We start from the raw sequence: 13072 nt of genomic DNA on the forward strand, positions 1-13072 counted from the left end.
CTGGTGTTCTATGATTCTATGACTTCACTGCAGAAGCAACTATCTCAATTAATTCTTTGAGGCCTGGCAAGACCCCAGGATTTGGAGCCCATAGTGGATCCTGAAGCAGTCTTTTTAATTGACTCCTGACACTGGGAAGATGCATAGGTTAAATACTCTGTATCTACCAAGACAACTTGAAGTTCATACAGCAGGAGGTACAGTATACATCTATAGATATATGCTAGTATACAACTATAGGAAAAGAGTTACGAAAACACATCAGAGAATGGTTACAGATCTATACTCCTGATAATTCTTTAGTTTGAAAATAAGCCATTTTTTCTTGGCTGGATTTTATAATGCAGGAAGTCAATGAAGCATGATCTAATACATAAGCAGATGAACTACTTTTGTCAAGAAGATACAGGAATTGCACTCCATAATACAGTCAGTTCTGAGTTACCTGCTTGTACTAGATATACATCAAACATGCTTCAAAAGCTGAAGAAAATCTACTGCACGATATGGAGGCTAACAATGTAAAAAAACCAATTCTATAGAAATATAAAACATATTTTATGGTTGCAGGGTTTTGTTTCACATTGTTTTGCTTCCTTACCAACTGAAATTTTTGTATTGTATACCACAGCTGTGGACCTGCAGCATTTAAAGTCTTTGGTAGACTTGTGTTAAATGAAATCTGTTTTGACAGATACTGAAAGAAGATAAATAATTTAAGAGAAATGTTGCATAAAAGTTTTACTGAACTGAGAGAAAAAATTCCCAAGACTACCTGCTTTGCTCTGGATAACGTCAACAGAAGTGGCAACACTGAAATCACTATTTGTAGAAGAAAGACGTAATGGAAAAATCAAAAATCTCTGTAACTGCTATTCTTTTTGCACTTTGGGAACATGTAACTTTCAACTATTATCGGTTCTTAACCATGTCAAGTACCACTTTCAAATCAGGAGAAATCAGATAAATAAGACTTGGGAATTGTCTGTTGTATTTCCTACAGCTTTTTAATTATCTTTACTTCTCTGTATAAGGAATTTCAAAAATGGAGAAAGAAATATGGCATTTGTGGTGAAATGGTAGTATTAATCCTTGTTACGGCATCAGGGCAAACATGACCAGTTCAGTGTGCTCCATCCCACTCTTCAGAATTGAGGAAGCATACTGACAAACTGGAGGTGGTCCAAAGGGGAGACACAGGACTTCTTAAGGAATGATTAAATACATGCCTAATGAAAAGAAACCACAAAGATTTTGAAGGCTAAAATCTGTAAATACCTAAGTAGGAACAATGTTTTGTTACATACCACTTCAATTCAGTAGGCAAAGGACTCAGGGAACCTGACACTAAATTCATTTTAGAAAAGAGGGACAAAATGGGTGGCAATTTTTTATTTTATTTTATTTTATTTTATTTATTTATTTTGCAGTCAACAGAAATGTCATTAGGGCAATGTAGAAAGAGCTATATAGGTTCACCGCCACTGAATGTTTTTTGTTTTTGTTTTTTTTTTTCTAAAAGAGGTGTTTTACTTCAAACTGAAATTAATGGAGGAGCAAACTACATCCTGTGTTTTGATGAAAATGTGAGAGTTGTCAAAATTTAACTGCAATGCTGATACAAGTGTGAGATCCTTTAGTTCTCCCTTCAGATTTCTTTCTTAAGGCAGGAAAGGCATATGTTTAAGTAAGATTCCAAGAGTAATTTTACCTTGTCCAGGGCTGCATCATTCACAGTTGAAATAGGTTCCCACCTAACATCAAGGTATGCTTTGTGTGCTTGTGTTCTGTGCTCACCTCTAGTCTGTAGATTTTGCTAGCATAATTGTTGAAAACGTCCGTGGTTCTTCACTGCTGTCACCTTGATCTAATATAAGATCTGTTGAGCTCTTAAGTTTGAATCTTCGGAAATTCTCTGTTAAGACTCTAAACAAGCATTCTCAAACTGGCAGAATTAAGTATGATTCTCACATCTTAAACAGACTTTCCAGAATTAGCTTCTTCCAGCAGGCTCAGAATGGAGCTGAACAAGGAACGTGTTCTATCTGCAATTGCAAAAGAGTTCTGCCAGAAAAAGTGGAAACTGGATTTACTTTTTAAAAATGAATCAATGAACTTCTTGGTAGTAATATTCCTTAATTTAGATACTGATGCATTTTTCTCAGAAAACATTGGTTAGTCTTAAGATTTATATACACGAAATGGGTGGTCTCAATGATTTTCTCCATACAGAATTATTTTGGTAGAAGTATTCCTGTTGACCTTTGTTAACTGCAGTAAATCTTCTTTTAATTCAAAATGACCTTTTATTTCAAGGTTATGTTATCCTAAATAAGGTTAACAGTCTTAAAAGGTCAAAAGTAACTAAATCTTTGGAGATAATCAAAAGATTTCAGTTGGTTTGACCTTTTTTTATTTATTCATCTATTCAGTCTTTGGATTGTGGTGTGTAACAATGTTTATATCTGAGTCAGTTGCAAAGTGAAGAAGAAAAAGAAATCTTCATAATTCTTATAAGAAATAAAAAGGTTTTCACGTACTTGTGTGTACTGAGATGCACCTTACATTTTGCTGTCAACAAGAAATTGAGAGTGGTTTTTAGATAGAACAACTTTTACGACAGGGAAGTTACATCAAGTCTAGAAAGACTTTGGAGGAGATCTAGATGCATCTGCTACAATTGTTGTGATATAATTATGAGAAGATCCTTATTAAGCTACCCTTAGTGTTTATTAATTAAAGTTTTACTTAAAAATATTTTAGACGAAGGAAAGACCTATGCGTAATACAACAGTTTCGGAATTACGACTTACTGTAGTCATAGGAATATCTGTTCCAGCAGTGGGTTGATGGACCATCATCAAAGCATTTTGAAAAGTATAAAAGAATAGGTAAATAAATGAAATGTTCTCTTATGATGAGAAATAATAATTTGCATTTGCGAAAGCCCAGAAACTAAATATTTATCAGTGCTCGCAGAGAGAAACAGTGGTGTAAACTGGTATTTGCCTCTGAAAATGTCACACAACTTCGCTTTATCTCTTCTTGCACGTCTTACATGTATGTTTTAAGATCGTCTTAGGAAAGGGATTTTCACTTCCTGCAAGAAGACAGCATCCATTTGTTGTCACTGGAACTGCAATGCAAATAGGCACAGTAATAAATATCAGAATCTGTAAATCAAAAATTACAGCACTACAAGAAAAATGCAAGATGGTTATAAAGGTGCTGTTGTTGCCCTCCTTGGCCTAAATAGCTGGGCACAGTTGAGGACCTGAGAGTTGTCCTTGCTGGGAGGAGCAGATTGATGGCTCCTGGGCACAGATATTTTATTTAATAGAAAGTGCTAAGTGTTGTTTCTCCAAGTGCTAAGAACAGTAAGTCACATCCCTGCATACAACTCAAGCTTACCTGCCAGCAAATCCTCAGCAGAGAGAGACTCTACCAGCTCTATTGAACTACCCCAGTGGCTCCTATGGTCTCAGGGGAGCAGGAAAGCTAGTTAGGAAAGGAGTATTTGTAAAAGAACCTACAAATCCAATTTGTCACTTGAGTACTAGGCAGCTTGGCAGAAAGGGAAGGAAGAATATTATTCCTCAGTTTGCAGAGCTGATATCACAAAGCGCACATCTCTGGAGGAATCTGTGCAGATCAGGACACTCTAGGTGGTAACAAAGGTCTTCCTTCCTCTAACCCTTCCAAATCTTGGCCCTTTGCCCTTCCTTCAAAGAAAAACATATGTTCTGCTGCTGAGAGTCCTTTATTAAGTCTTTGTAATGCTCGTCCTACTGCTTCCATGCACATACTCAGGCACATTTCATTACCCAGTCCCTAGATGTATAACTGGGGCAACATTCTCTGAGGAAATAATACAATGTACAATTTCTACTGAATAGATCACTGAGTGTAGAGAAGGAAGACTTAGTCACAGTTTTTTGGAATGCTCCACAAAGAATGAGAATTTTGCCTTTTCCCTTTCATTGATAGTCCGCATTTGCAGGGATCATAGTGGGTTTTGTTGTTACTGTTGTGGCTTTTTTTATTTGGTTTACTTTATTGTTTTGAATTTTAGCTTTAATGAAACTGCATTTTGGGAGCCAAAAAGTTCCTTAATATTTTTATTAATATAATCCCCTAATCCAAGCAGTTTTATTTATGAAGTGCCACCACACTAAAATAAAAGTCATTAGGTAAAGTGATGTTATAAATAATGCTGCTGAGGGATTTTTCTATACAGTACAGGCACATTCACAATACAAGGGCTTATAAATAGCTCTTATGTTATCAACTTTCAATCACACTAACATACAAAATGTATTATTACTCTTTTGTGGAGTTATTTGTAGAAGAGGCAGATGGGAACTAGAAAGTAAATTTGTTTTAAAGATAGTACAGCTTGGCTATCATTGTGACTCTATTACCAGACCTTAGTGTTTTGTGGTAGTAGGAATTACAGTGGTTATCTCTAACATGTTTTACTTTTTCTGTCAATCTTTGTTTCTTTACTACCATCCACTTGTAAGGTTAGACCTGAGTTCATATTTGTGACAGGTGAAGTAAAATAAATACTATTAATTAATCAATGTCCTTCAGACTACAAAATGTGTTAGCACTTCTTTTTCCTTCACTTAAATGGTACATCTTTTTATGTTTTGCAACATTAAATTAAGGAAAAAAAAAAAAAAAGTGGCTGGATTAAAAAAAATGGAATTCACATGTTGGTATTCCAGCAAATCTTTTCAATCTGGACAGACTTGAAAAGTGAGGTCCTAATGAAGTTCAACAAGCCCAAGTGCAAGGTGTTGCACCTGGGCTGGGGCAATCACAAATGTGTGTACAGACTGGGAAAGGAACTCCTTGAGAGTAGCCCTGCAATTCACTGATGGAGGGAGATGAATTTCACTATAACAAAAAAATGATTGAAGCAGAAACTACCCTACAATCACCCTGAACAACCGAAAGATACTTTAAGCCCATTCACAAGGACAGGGGGTGGTGTTCAGACACATGTGGGAAACCTTGAATCTTGAAACATGCTTCACACCATCATTCCCTGGAGCTGTGTTCAAGGCCAGGTTGGATGAGGCCTTGGGCAACCTGGTCTAGTAAATGCGGAGGTTGGTGGCCCTGTCCAGCGGGGGGGTTGGAGATTCATGATCCTTGAGGTCCCTTCCAACCCAGGCCATTCTGTGATTCTGTGATTCTACAGAGCCCACTTGTGGCTTGTAAACCTTTCACAAAACACAGAGACAGTTTGTTGTTGTTTTTGACTGACTTGAAATGCCAGTAATTTATTTTAAGCTGTATAACTACTATAAATAATACTGTTTTAAAAGTTAATCTCAACCTAAAATATCACACATTTTCATTTTAAATAACTTTGTAGAGGAACATAGTAAAGAATTACAAAATTATTCACAAATATAATTTCACATCATTATTTTTTTTTCAAAAATATTTTTTAAAAGACAGAAAGAAAGTTTCTTTCAAAAATTTTACCCAATAAATTTCTAATTAGTATTTCTAATTATAATTTCTAATTAGAAATTTAATGAAGAAAACTTCTACCTCCGGAAGAGTAAAAATTTGAGTCAGAATTTTTATAGTAACCATAGTTATCAGAAGAAAGATAATTAATTTCTTTAAGTCAAAGATGTATGGCTCAGTAGACTGAGTTCCTCTCAGTTTTCCTTGACAATTTACTTAACCTTCATAACACTTCCTACCTTCAGCTACAGAAATGCAGTAATATCTTCATTTCTGATAGCACCACGATTATTATTATTCTGGTAAAAATGTGTTGGAGGTTGGAGGCTGGAGTCATTGTAACTATTTCATGAAATGAGTTTTTTTTCTTTTCTACCTCATGTAATGGAAAAATAAATGCAACATTCCTAAACTTGTGCTTCTTATGAGAATTGTTGCTATTCAGATGGGTACTGATGATGCATGCTCTCTTGTTGAATTTGTGTATTCATAGTCATCACTGTAAACATTTTTTTTTAAATATCAAGATTTTCTGATTGCAAATTTATAAAATTTAAACACTTTGAAAAAGAAAAACTAATCCAAATTCATGTCTAGAATCATTTTCTCCTTGGAGTCTACGTGAGAGAAAATCTGGCATTCAGTTTACGGTGGATGCAGTGGCCACTGTGGTTGTTCATAACCTTGTCCTTACCTTCTACTGGGCTCAGAAGCTTTATGTTTTGCATTTCTCTTCCACGAGGAGTGAAGTATCCAGGTGTAAGGACAGGTGTTTAGTCCACAGTCTGGTCTCCTATGCTGGAAAAAAAAAAAAAAAAAAGCCTTTATCACATCAGCTAGTTCTTTGTTAATCTATTAAAAGCTGATTTTCTATTCTATATTCAAATTCTCCCATGACTCCAAAAAAAGAAAATACATGAAAAAAAAAGTATTTAAATCAGTCAGTGTCTTGAATCATTAGACAACTACAGAATTGACTGACCTTCTCCATTAATCTTGAGTGGATTTCTGTTAATTCATCAGTGCATTGCAAGTATCTAGTAAGTTCTGTAGTCAGCTGAGCTACTAGTTAACATGCAATGTATTTCATAGTGTATATGAACCCAAGCCCAGCTATGGACAAAGATAAGTATACTTTTATGCTAGGTTGCCTACCAAATATTTGATTGGAAGACATTCTAGGTGAGCTATGCAAGCACAGTATTGCATTTGCTATTTTGCATTCAAAGAAGCTATGACTTCACAAAGTAAAAATCTCTCAAAACAAAAAGAGATCTATTTTGTGGCAAATAACTTTTTCATATCACTGTTGTTTTGCCCTAAAAATATCCCCAAATCATTAAGTAATTGGGAAGTAGACAGCCTCTGTTTCTTCTCTTTTTATTTTCATCAGTAATTGAGAATCTGGCCACAATACACTACATATAAAACCTGCTTAAATCCTTTTCTGGTACACCTTACATATGGATATGTAGTGTAGCACAGAGGAAGGTCTGTTACAACCTGCACATACAGCATTTACAGTAAAAACTAACTATAATTATCCTTGCAAAAAATGCTAATTTAAAAAAGAAGTAAAGGTGATCTTCAAATTTAGCAAAGTCTGGGTTTTCAGATAAGGAATCGTATTTGGTCTCCATATGACTGTTATGTGTGCCAAATTTAAAATGCCAAAGAAGTCAAATTCATGCTGCAGAACAGTGATAGTATACAGTCATTATGCCAGTTAGATGGAAGCCATTTAAAGGGAAGATAAAACAGAGAGTGGGATGGCATATGAAGATCATTGTAATGTTGTGGTGAAAGAATATCATCCCATATTTTCCTATATGATGGGAACTGCACGGTTCATTTTAAACCTAGTAAACAGAAGCTGCAACTATTTACCTTATTTTCCTTATCAATCTTTGGAAATGCCACTAGGCCTAATATTCTGATTTTCTAACTGATGAAGCTGCAGCTGCAGAAATAACAAGATGTACTGGAGATCTGCAGTGTATCTTCTATAAAAGCTTACTGAGATCCTCCACCTATGAGCTGTTCTTTGCAGCAGCACCAGATCTCTTTCAATAAGGATTATCTGCTGTCCTTGCAACAGGATCCTGAGAGATGACCATGGAGAAGTGCTCAAGGAGGGCCGAGACCTTTTGGAAACAAACAGAAAACTCTTTTGCTGGATGAAAGGTTTTAAGGAGCGTAGACCCTTCTCCCTCTAAGACTTATGTTTAACTATAGTGATGAACTGGAGTGAGTCCAGGCTCTTCTCAGTGGTGTGTAGTGATAGGACAAGGAGCAATGGCCTAAAACTTGAATATAGGAAGACCCATACAAAAACATGGAAGGACTTCTTTATGGTGAGGATGACAGAGCACTGGAACAGGATGCCCAGAGAGGTCGTGGAAATATTTAAGACCCATCTGGACACTTACCTATGTGACCTGCTGTAGGGTACCTGCTTCAGCGGGGGGTTGAACTCAGTGATCTCTTGAGGTCCCATCCAACTCCTGTGATTCTGTGATCCTGTGAAAACCAGTAGATATATTTGCCATCACAGAAATGTCTTCCCACTATGCAGGATCTTTTCCAAATGGATTTTGGCTACTTAAATAGACACAGAGAAAAAGAAATTGTAGTTCTAGATGAAGAAGGAAGACTTGAACATTATTTATACAGACCAAACAACATCTTTCCCAGATGGCACAAGTGCCTCAGGGTGCCCTATATTTGCACACCTCAGCATGAGGCAAGAAGAGCTGGCCACCACACTGTGCATATTTTTTCCACTGAAACTGTGCTTTTCATTTGATTCTTGTTGTGTCTGGGATATTCTGACATTGTGCAGGAATTTGCAAGGCACTCAGCAATCTCTGTCATTGCCCCTGCCCTGATCTTTCTTGCAAATTTCCCTGCTGTTGCCAGATGGTTTTAAGCTTTCCTCTTCCATCTGGCAGTACCCACCTAAGCCATTTCTCACCTACAATGAAGAGGATCTGCCAGCCCACCAGCAGACTGAAGAGCAAAGAAAATCAAAAGGCAACCAAACTACAGAGGTAACAAGTAACAGTTTGAAAGTGCATAAAAAAGGGGGAAATAATCATTTTTTAGGTTATCTGTTTACTGGCTTGAGTTGCTTCCTAAACCAAGCAGATCTGATGTAAAACAAGTATTTTTATGGAGATGGCACACAACTTGTGTATGAAGTGAATGGATTAAACTGTTTACATTCAACCACAGAAAGCACTCCAGAAACTGATGTCAGTGTCAGAAACCTTATTAGGTTTCAGAAGAGGTAGGAAAGCTTCAGCCTAATCACAAGATAGGAGGTCTTCAGGCTTTGAGAATGTCATCTGAAGGGCATTTATATTGTTTTCTATAAAAGGAAAGGGCAAATTTCCAGTACATATATAATCACTGGTAGCATTTATGTTGTCATCCTCTCTAAAGTGGTAACAAAGTGCACAAATGGTGGATGATTAGGGAGGTCAGTGAAGTGCGCCATTCAGCTGTAATTGTAGTTTTTAAAAATTCTTTTGATGTCAGAAAATATCATATGTTTTTTTAACCCAGCTTTTTGCTATGATTAGTTAATTCATGCAAAATCAGTGAAGAAACAGAATGGCAAATTAAAAGCAGTACACCAGGAATGTCATTCTGCAGCAGCGACAAGTAATCAGCAAAATCGGTGCACTGTAAAATTACTCCTACCTGCTGACACTTAGCTCCAAATGCACAAGCACTCCACAAAATTTGGTTTAATATGTTCTCACCTTGTGGTTCTGGAAAGTGCTTTGGGAGAAGTGTCGTCCCATGTACAATTTGGCTGATGCTGCAGTCAGTATTCTCCCTTTTCTTGATCCCTCTGGAGCAGTTCACAAGACTTACTTATCTCACATGGAATATGTGATACACTGTATTATTTAACTGGCCTATTTTTTAAAATTATCATAGGCTTATAAAATCTGGCAATCTTCCTATTAAGGAAATTGAGTCAGTTTGTTCTCTCTCATAGAATTTCAAAACAAGTTGTGTTTTCCATTTCGTCATTTTTCTGACTGGGAATTTCAGTTTTGAGTAATGAATCGCTTATGCTTTCCAATTTTGAAGCAAAATTTGCATTAGAGAGTAGCCACATAGTGAAAATAAAAAGTTTATCCACCACTGACCCAATAGGAGTTTGGAGTAATTCAAATTACTTGGAGGCGGTTAAAAATGGTTGAACGCAGCAGGTTAACTATGACGTGAAAGTATGCTTTCCCTTCCGTGCACATAAATTGTTCAGGGAGAAAGTGGTAGTTCTGCTGGTCCCCAGAGAAACATTTTTAGTATCTTAAATGTTGTAATGCGTCTTCATGTTTTCACCTATTTGAGTTCTGAGGTCAGTGGTTGTTTGCTAGCAATCAGCAGCTGTTTAGGATGGAATCATGAACTCAGGGAGAGTTACTATTGCCTTCCTCATTTCTGTTTTATTTTGTGCAACATTTTTTCAAAGATGTTTACTCTCCAGCTCAGGGTTTCTACACAAGTCCAGGATAAAAATAGATTGTAAATTTTTAAATGTTGTTGTGCTGCCTGCTGCAGGATTTGCAAGGGAAGTTGTGAATCCTGTCATCATGCAGCACATAACACAAGGTTGTTTGCTGAGTTTTCCTTCTGTGTCTATCCCCTTACTTGTAAGCTTTTTTTAAACTATATGAGGTCAGGGACAATGTCTCCTATCTAAAACGTCTAATGAAGAAAACAGAGCTGAGCATTAATGCTGTGACCTCTGAGGTCTATAGAAAAATTCACACTAACGGCAAGAGTGAGCTCTAGAATAAACTCAGCTCTATCTAAAGTCCTTCCACACACAATTCTGTTTCAGTTGGTACAAATGTGTTTTTTCCTTAGCTTATGTTATAATCATTACTCTACTGCATGAGACACTTCACACGTGTTGTTCATCACAAAGAGAAACTGCAGAGCCTACAGGGAGAGCCAGGTACAGAAAGCTGCATCTGCATTGATCTCACTTGAGCTGGAGATCAGATCCAGTGTTTCAAAGCAGGAACCAAAAATAGCCGTCAGGATTTCAGCGTGTTTTGAAAGCAACACGGAATGTAACTGCGCACAGCCCTGAATAGCCAAAAGGAGCATTCTCTGGTACCTAATGAAAACAGTATCTCTTAAAATCACATGTAAGAATTACATTGTGGTCCTATAGCATGCACACCATTAAGAAGCAGTTTCACTCTAACCTTGTCCATATCCTAATTATAGACAGCAGAGGAGCTGTACCTGTCCACTCTTTGTGTTGGATGTTACTTTTTTTCTTGATATAAAAAGGGATGAGTTCTTGCAGGATTCTCTGAGCATTAATTATAGCTTCTCCCTCATACAAACAGTCCCGGCAGTCTGCAGGTCCTTTTGATTCTGCTCTTTCATACAATCTCCTTTCCAAAATTAATGGGAAGCTACAGAACTTCTAGCCATATTAAATTTTGCACGGACGCTCACTTGCTCCACATTTTTTGATGATTTATACTATCTACTGAGCTACCGCTGCAGTTTCCATAGTAGATGGTCTTTGATTTGGTCATGGTTATCACTAGATAAACATCTGAAACACAACAGTATTTCATACATTGTTTATCAGCCACTTGCCAGTGACACAAGAAGTGCAGGTGAAAGGAAGGATGACTTCAAGTACATTTATTTTCATGGCTGCACGTTCAAGCTGTTCGCCTTGTAAAAAACAATAGGTGTCCTAATGTTGATAAATGTGACTGACACAGTTAAAGACAGAGTGACTTCGGATGTTTTCTCTCTGGTTTGCAGTAGGGGTGACCTCATCTACTGGTAATTATCATGCAGCTGTTTCCTCAGGTCTTTACTTTTTTACTCCATTCCTTTGCAGGTTGATGGGACTGCAGACATCACAAGTTTTTATTTCATGTTACCCATTGAATATTCTACACATCCTCAAGCTACTGAGAGTAGATTTAACTACCTCTGAGGTATGAATACAGATAAAACCTAAATCCAAATATCTCACCCTTTATTTTTGTAGCCGGACCCTGCAGGCAGAGACATCTCCATCCGACCTATTCTGGAGCACTGCGAGAACACTCACATGACAATTTGGCTTGGGATTGTCTACGCATATAAAGGGCTCCTGATGGTAAGCACAGTTCGCTCTGCAAAAGCTGCTTGCTGATCGGCTTGAACTGAATTATATTTGTTTTCCTGATGGCTGGGAGCAAGTTTAAGGTTTTTTTGAATGCATTTATTGTAAAGTTTATTAAGTGGTAATATGTGGGTATAAGAATACATAAATGTATAAAATAAATAGAACACTAAAGTACTAAAGCTGAAAACTAGAGATGTTCTGCCAACCAATACATTTAGTAGTGAAAAGATAGGTCTATTAATGAGACAACTTTATAAACTCAGGCCACTGAGGTTCTCTGAAAGGGTGGGGCTACCTTATTCTAAACATTTGACTCCGCATTGGAGATGTCCATCAGGAAAAGCTGCAGGAGATGCTGGATGGGGCTCTGAGCACCCTGATCAATCTATAGGTGTCCCTGTTCATTGCGGGAGGGTTGGACTAGATGACCTTTAAGGGTCCCTTCCGACTCAAATGATTCTATGATCCTATGATTCAATGCAAGATGAGTTTGGAGCCTGAGTAAAAATCATTGTTTTTTTCACTGTGGCTCGTCTACGTAAAAGATTTTGTTAATGGAATGAAATTCAGGAATCAGCAATATGAAACCCTGATATTTTAGATTTAAAAAAAAAAAAAAAGTGACCATTGGTGATTAAAAGCTCCTCATACCCTAAGCCTCAAGGTTCTAAAAATATCTGATTTTTGACAGCACTGACCAGATGAACACCTACCTTGAGCTATGCCCCATCTGGATTCTAAAACCAGATAAACATTTGCTTACACTGCCTGAAGGGTTCAATCTGTTCTGGGCATTTGTAGCATGCCTGTTCAGAGGGACACCCATTGAAGACTGGGTCAGCTGCTCCCATTTGGCGTGGCAGGTGCTGCTCCTGCTGTGGGGAAGCTGGTCAGGGTGAGCTGCTGGTGCCTGGAGAATGTCTTCTGCTGTACAGAGAATGGCTGCTACCAGGATGTAGAGCCCTGCTTGTTTTCACTGTGCATTTAGCAGGCTGAAAGATCATCAGGTATGCAGTACAAAGCTCAATAGGAAGGGATGAGAGCTTTTTATTTATTCTATACACTCAACTGCTTTGTGGTGTCTTCAGGCAGAGAAGGGAGTTGCACTGAGCCTTTCCACCTCCTGACTGGCAGCTCTGACCACAAGGAATCCTTCCCACTTTCCCAACACACACATATTTTTAGGAGGATGTCCAAGAAGTCTGTGAGACCAAGAGCAAGAACATACCTGATCACGCCACGGGGATCAGGATTTAGGAGAGATTCTACATCTTAGCATTTATTACTGAGTAGCTCAAGTGGCTCTGGGTTCATTAACGTGTAGCACATGTCTAGGCATTTCAGTTCTGAGGGCAAGAACTCACTTACCAGCACTGGGAATGCAGTCTGACAGTAAAATAGCTAGCAAGTATGTGACCT

General features: G+C 37.6%; 1 protein-coding gene across 1 annotated transcript in view; it reads left to right on the forward strand.

Annotated features, from left to right (window-relative positions):
• The window catches only part of GABBR2 (gamma-aminobutyric acid type B receptor subunit 2), a 463337-nt gene that overhangs the window by 414155 nt on the left and 36110 nt on the right, over window positions 1-13072 (forward strand). The window contains exon 14 of the mRNA XM_015282399.4: window positions 11534-11644. Within this exon, the coding sequence (XP_015137885.1) occupies window positions 11534-11644 (111 nt within the window). The remainder of the gene's footprint in view (window positions 1-11533; window positions 11645-13072) is intronic.

Source organism: Gallus gallus, chromosome 2 (assembly GCF_016699485.2).
Source record: "Gallus gallus isolate bGalGal1 chromosome 2, bGalGal1.mat.broiler.GRCg7b, whole genome shotgun sequence".
Taxonomy (NCBI): Eukaryota; Metazoa; Chordata; class Aves; order Galliformes; family Phasianidae; genus Gallus; species Gallus gallus.